Source organism: Equus caballus, chromosome 3 (genome assembly GCF_041296265.1).
Source record: "Equus caballus isolate H_3958 breed thoroughbred chromosome 3, TB-T2T, whole genome shotgun sequence".
In the NCBI taxonomy this organism is placed as follows: Eukaryota; Metazoa; Chordata; class Mammalia; order Perissodactyla; family Equidae; genus Equus; species Equus caballus.
This window is the reverse complement of record NC_091686.1, coordinates 9,467,553-9,473,770: the sequence shown is the minus strand read 5'-3', so window position 1 is coordinate 9,473,770 and position 6,218 is coordinate 9,467,553. Positions and strand designations below refer to the sequence as shown.

The following is a 6,218-nucleotide window of genomic DNA, read 5'->3' as shown; positions in this document are numbered from 1 at the left end:
TTCCCAGATGAGTGAGCCCATCGGGTCTGGGCTGAGGAAGGAGTTGACACAGGGACATCTGAAACTCCTTTATTACCCTGAGTATAACAGATAGAGAACATGGTCACAGTATTAAAAAACAGCAGGCGTTAGGTGCAGTCTACGACACAAAGGATGCCCCGGGGACACGTTCCTTTCAGAGTCTGCAGCCAGTTACTTGGAAGAAGCCAGTTATGATTGTAAAAATTTTATTCTCTTTAATAACAATAATTCCACTAAAATTATACAAAGTACATTCAATACTTAAGAGTGGCGGGGTGGGGAGAGGAAGCCAGTTTGGCCTGGAAGCATCATCAGTGACTGGAACAAAGGAAGCCCAGCTGGGCTGGGAGAGACTGGGGGTGGAGGTCTGGTTGTAAAAAATAAAAATGTGGATTGGTAAAAAAGGCCACGCACAAGGAAGCAGGGTGAGCGTGGGCGTCCGGGGGCCGGCGTTCAGGGGGGTGGGCATCCCAGGGTGGGTGCCCAGCTGGCGTGCTGCTGCCAGGGGGGCGGGGGGGGGGGCCGCGCTCAGGCGGGCTCCGAGTGGGTGGGGGGCAGGTTTTTATGCTTGAAATACTGCACGACTTGTTGGGGCAGCTCCGCCAGCACTGCTTTGGCCAAGGTCTCTTTTGCTGCCTGCAGGGTCGAGGGTGAGGGGAAAGGGGGAAAAGAGGAAGAGTGAGGATTACAGAACGGAAGTTGTGAGGGGCCTCAGGCCCGGAGAGCTGCTACAGAAGGTGTCCCTGGAGGACAGGATCTGGGCGGAGGGACCAGGCTGGCAAAAACTAGCGTCCCCCATCCTGGCCCGTGCCCGCCAGCCCTCCACGCCCTGTGCCTGCCTTTATGCCGGGTGTTAGTAACTCAGCCTGAGCCCTTGTGATGCTGGGGAGTAAGGCCTTAGGATGGGTTTGTCTGTGGGAGGGTTTCCGGGGAAAGAGGCGGGGGAGGCCAGCTGCACAGCCTACTCATCTGGCAGACGTGGCCTGAGCACCTTCTTGGCTGCTATAAACGCCGTGACTGTCTCATTCACCACTGAATGCCCAGCCACAGGCCAGGCTCGGGGAGGGGCTCAGTCAGTGTCAGCACGAATGGGTGGCCGACGCCCAGCATTTGTCCTCAGGAAGCTAATGCTCCAGCGGAAGGAGCCGAACTATCTCAGGCCAGCCCAGGGGGTACTGGGCAGAGATGTGAGGACCACTGGGTACAAAACAGAGTGGTCAGTTCTTGCTGGGATTGGCTCCCAGGATCTGAGCCACAGCACTTGGAGAGGCCCTTATGGCCAAGGGGACTGAGGTCCAGAGACGTCAAGGGCTTGCCCAAGGCCACACAGTGTGACAGTGTGCCTCTGGTCAAACAAGAGTCAGGCCCTAGGCTGGCAGTACAGTTGTGGCATCTGAGAGACTGTGCTCCCTCTGGGGCTCCTTATGGGCCCAGCTGCCAGGGCAGCGACTAAGAAGCCAATCCTAGCCTCCTGTGGGCAGACCGGGGGTTACCTGCAAATGGGACCAGAGCCACCTCCAGGAACAAGGTGAGGCCACCAGTCCCCCCTGCAGTGGCCCTTAGGGAGGAGGGGGCCATTCTAAAATGTGAAGTGAGGAGGTTGGGTTAGGTGTGATTGCCAGGAAGGCCCCTCTCACCTCTGGGCCTTTGCACTGTCCCTCTGTCTGCCCTGAATGCTTTGCCTACTTCTGCCCGGCCCCGAGTTGGAGGGCAGGGCTTCCTGGGCTGGGCCCCGCTCCCCTGTGCTCCGTCAGCATGCTGAAGCAAGCGCTCACACTGTCACATAGCCTTGTCTGGGGGCAGGGCCTGGCAGGGTGCTGGGCACATAGTAGGCCCTCAGGAAGGACACAGTCAATGTTGCTGAGACTAGAGGAGCCTAGGATTGGGCAGACAACCCCAAGACTCCCCTCCTTGATATTAACTCTGGCACTGGGGTCCCCTACCGCCCCGCACCCCTGCCTGGGCCCACACTCACGTTGCGGAACTCTCGGAAGGGCACGAACTGCACGATGTCCCGGGCCGCCTCCTCCCCGGTGTAGGAGCGCAGCGTGCGGCTGTCCCCATCCAGGAATTCCATGGCCGCGAAGTCAGCGTTGCCCACGCCCACGATGATGATGGACATGGGCAGCTTGGAGGCCTGCACCACAGCGTGCCGCGTCTCCTCCATGTCGCTGATGACGCCGTCCGTGATGATGAGCAGGATGAAGTACTGCTGCAGGGGGCCAGGCAGCCGGGGCCTCAGCACAGCACCCCTCTCCCCGCCCCCTCTCCCAGCCCACACCCTCTGGCTCCTGCGAGGAAGGTGGCTCTTCTTCCCTAACTGTAGCCAAATCCCGGCCACCTTCCCCACTGCCTCGGCCCCCGCCAGCCTCTCCTCCATCTACACCCTGACCTGGTCGCAGCCCGAAGCACCCAGTGCCCTCGTCCTCCACCGTATCTGCCATCTCAGACACCCCAGCTCGGGGCTGAGGGCCCTGCATTCGGCCGGGCTCTGCCAGTCGCCACACTGTGGGACTCTGGGCAACTCGCTGTGCCTCAGTTTCCTCCCCTGCACAGTGAGAGTGGCTGCACCTCTCAAAAGAGAACACGCCTGCCGCGTGGCCGTGGCGCTAATGGACAGCTGCATCTGTGCAGTCAGGCCACGGCTGGGGAGGGAGATGCGTTCTGGCCAGTGGAGCCCGGGAGCAGCCTCCCCTCTGCCCCCAGTGCATGGAGGCCTGCCATCCTGCTCTGCGACCCTACTGTCCCTGCGAGCACGGCCTCTGAGAGGCCTGGCAGGAGCTAAGCAGGTCAGCTAGGCCAGTGCTTCTGGGGCTGTAGAATTCTGCCAGTAGAGAGTGGACGTGGGGTCACACACGAGACGCAGCCTCGAGTCCTGGCGGGAAGGGGCCTGGTTTGCACAGTTCTTCCATTCTGCAGACCGCCCGGGAGTCTGGTGCTGGTGTGTCTTTATGCCTCTCTGACATCCCTACCCGTCCTTATTCAAGAGAGAGGGCGGGACACTCAGAGTTCAGGGGCGACAGTCTCTAGGCTTAAATATCTTGTACAGTTTGATGTATTTATTTTTATTGTTATTTTCTATTTATAGCAAGTGATAACTGACTTTTCACTCACAGTGGGTTATAAACTTTCTTTATCAAATTAAGAAAAGAACTGAATAATTACTGTGGGCGATAGGTGGCTGTAGTATAAACTGCAAAGGTGGGGTGAGGGAGTGAAGTTCAGGAGAGCTCCCTGGACAATCCTGTGGGCAGAGACCCGGGATGTGAAGCTGGCCGAGACCTCAGTTACACCTCAGCTCTGTCCTTAGCATCCTGTATCCCCTTTTTGAGGAACTCAGTTTTCCCCACCCATAAAAAACCAGAAAAGCTCTTGTAGCCTCATATTCTCTGTTTGGGGCTTTTGCCTTCTAGTCTGACCCTTCTGATTCTCGGGAGAAGAATTTGGGGCCCAGACTAGTCAAGGTCAGGGAGCTAAGGAGGGCAGGACCAAGCCAGACCCCAGGTCAGCGCTTGGCTACCATCTCACCCATCTGCTCCCTGCGGAACACACAGAAGACACAAGTGAAGCCCCCTAGGATGCCTCGCTCTCCTGCCTGTCCCCCAAGCACAACTGTGGACAAAAGCAATGAGGTGAGCTTCATGGCGGCATAGACTCCACCACCCTAACCCCCAGCGCCGGGCAGCAGCAGTCCAGCTCTGCCTGCACTGTGCCTTTAAGAGACCAATCCCTTGGCTGGGGATACCTGTTGCTATGGAGACGGCGGCCTGAATCCCTGTACTGGAGGGCTGCTGCCGCCAGGCCCCCATCCCTGGGGTTGGGAGGGCCTCATAAGCCATCCAGACCCTCGTCCCCCCACAGCCCAGCATCGTCCCAGCACCCCTTCCCTAAGTGGTCCTCAAACCCCACTTCCATCCCACCAGAAGTAGTCCAGGGCAGTATGTCCAAGACACCTAAGCTGGCAGGAAGGAAGGCACTGAGAGATGCCTGGCATGAGGAAAGGAAAGAACGCTTGGCGTGGTCAGCAGCCTCACCCTCAGTGGGTGGGACGGTCTCCCCTCTCCTCACAGCCCTCTTGGCTCTCTCCTTTCAGTCAGCCAGGCGCCTACACTAGGAGACGTGGAGAGCCCCGCCTGGGCCTGCCTCCCAGCCTTGGCGCCTTCCTCCCCAGGGAGGTGGGAGCAGACAGGGCCTGCAGTGCCTGGGGGCACCAAGTGACAGGGCAAGGAAGTCTCTGATAACACACAGTGACGGTGAGCAGACAGATGCTCCCTGTCACCCTCACATTGTGGTTCTCCTTGTAGAGATGAGGAGACGGGCTGAGAGAGGCTCAGTGGCCTGCTCAAGGCCTCACAGCCAGGAATGGCAGAGTCTAGATTCAAACCCAAGCCCGGCTGACTCCAAAGTCGGGGCTCTTTCCACAGTGTCCTCCTCACCGCCCGTGGCATCCGTGGCCTGCAGCTGTCTCTCCAATAGTGGGGCCCCGCACCGGGCGCTTTCCACAACCTGTCACCCAGCACCCAATGTCGGAAGGCCTGAGTGTCCAGCAGGGCAGCCCAGACCCATCGTGCTGGACAGTAACCCTTGCTCCTGTGTGCAGCCAGCCAACACACGCCCACCGCCACGTGCCCAGTCTTGGGTCAGCAGCCTGGGCAGTGGAAGTGCAGCTGCCCATCCTGGGTGGAGCCGAGGTTGACCAAGAGCCTCTAAGCTCTGTTACAACCCAGGGGTCCACGGCCCACCCCCCAAGACAGTTTAGAGGGGAGGTGGGAGGGGCTGTGGACGGGGACACTGAAGGGTGGAATCAGGCAGGAGGTGGGAGGGGGTCTGCCGTCCCCACCCACAGTCCTGGTCCACCTCACCCCACGCCTTCCCACCTCCACACCTTCCCCCCTTTACTTCCTTCTGCCTGGCACCCCCTTCCCAGCCACAGCTTCCACTCATCTGAGCTCCTCCGTCCCAGGCAGACGTGGAGGCTCTCCCCAGCCTAAGCTCTGCTCCTACTGCCAGAATCCCGCCTCGGGGAGGGCTCGTCTGGACACCGCCGTCTCCCCCCACACCCCGAGAACTCCTTGGGTCGGCCCTGGCACCCTCTTCCGCTTCTCACGGCCCTGACGCCCTGTCCATACTCCAGAAACACAGCCAATCACTGGCAGGTGGAAGCAAAAACCCAAACTCCCAACACATTTCCAGGATGGAGTATCTCTGGCCTGTACGCAGAGGTTCTTCAGGTTTCTAGGGCTGAAAGTAGCTGCTTCCCCTAATGCATTTAACATGTGATTGGATTTACCAGAAACTGACTTGACCACAGCAGTTCCAGGCAGAGTCGGGGAAGCTGCACTCACTCCCTGGCTTATTTCTGAGAAGCTGGCTGCAAGCACCCTGGGGGTCGGGCGGAGGGTGGGGGACATTCCCAGGGTCCTGGCTGCTTCCCTGCTCCCCTCCACTGGGACACCAGACGCCTAGGTGGCCAACCAGGAGTGGGCCACAGACAGCAAGGCCCAGGTCTTGTGGGCCAGAGCAGAGGGAAGGATGAAGGCCCCATGATGGGAGTCCCCTGGCCCCCCGGAACCTCTTAATGTCCTTCAGTGGCTCCCCACTGCCCTCAAGAGAAAATCCAGATTCCTCACTGGCTTCCAGGGCCCTGCGGGAGCCGGCCTACCTTTTCAACCTCATCTACCCCACGCCCCTCTGACACCACACTCCTTCCTCCAGTTACGCCCACAAGCCATGCCTCCAGGCCTTGGATACACGGTTCCCTCTGCCTGGGACACTCCACGCACACCCACATACACTCATGCATGTGCACGCATACACTTCACGAGACTAACTCTTAAGCATCCTCTGAGTCTCAGCCTGGTTTAATTGCGCGGCGTCACAGCTGCCATTTCCGGCCTGGCTCCCCCTGGGCTGCGGGCTGAGAGGGCAGAGGCATACCGTGCGCATCCTGGTCTCCAGTGCTGCGGAGAATACGTTCGGTAAAGACGTGCTGTGTGAACGAACTGGAGGGCGCGGGCCTGCCTGAAGAGATGCTCGCCCCCGCTCTCAATTTCCTGCACATGGGTGTGGACGCACATGCAGGTGTCTCCGGACAGGGAGGGTGAAGCCACACCAAGTGTTCCCCCAAAAGCAGCTGCACAAAAGCGCCAGTTAATCCATATATTATCTCCTTTTGCCTTGGGCCTAAATGTGCTCAG

The 6,218-nt window shown here is 59.2% G+C and overlaps 1 protein-coding gene across 2 annotated transcripts in view; it reads right to left on the bottom strand.

Moving 5' to 3' along the window:
- Positions 1 to 210: 210 nt before the first annotated feature.
- The window catches only part of CPNE2 (copine 2), a 46,367-nt gene continuing 40,359 nt past the window's right edge, over positions 211 to 6,218 (bottom strand). For both annotated transcript variants that reach the window (XM_023637034.2, XM_070261842.1), the window contains exons 15-16: positions 1,997 to 2,233; positions 211 to 657 (exon numbers count right to left, since the gene is read on the bottom strand). In XM_023637034.2, coding sequence (XP_023492802.1) covers positions 550 to 657; positions 1,997 to 2,233 — 345 coding nt within the window. In that variant the 3' untranslated portion in view covers positions 211 to 549. The remainder of the gene's footprint in view (positions 658 to 1,996; positions 2,234 to 6,218) is intronic.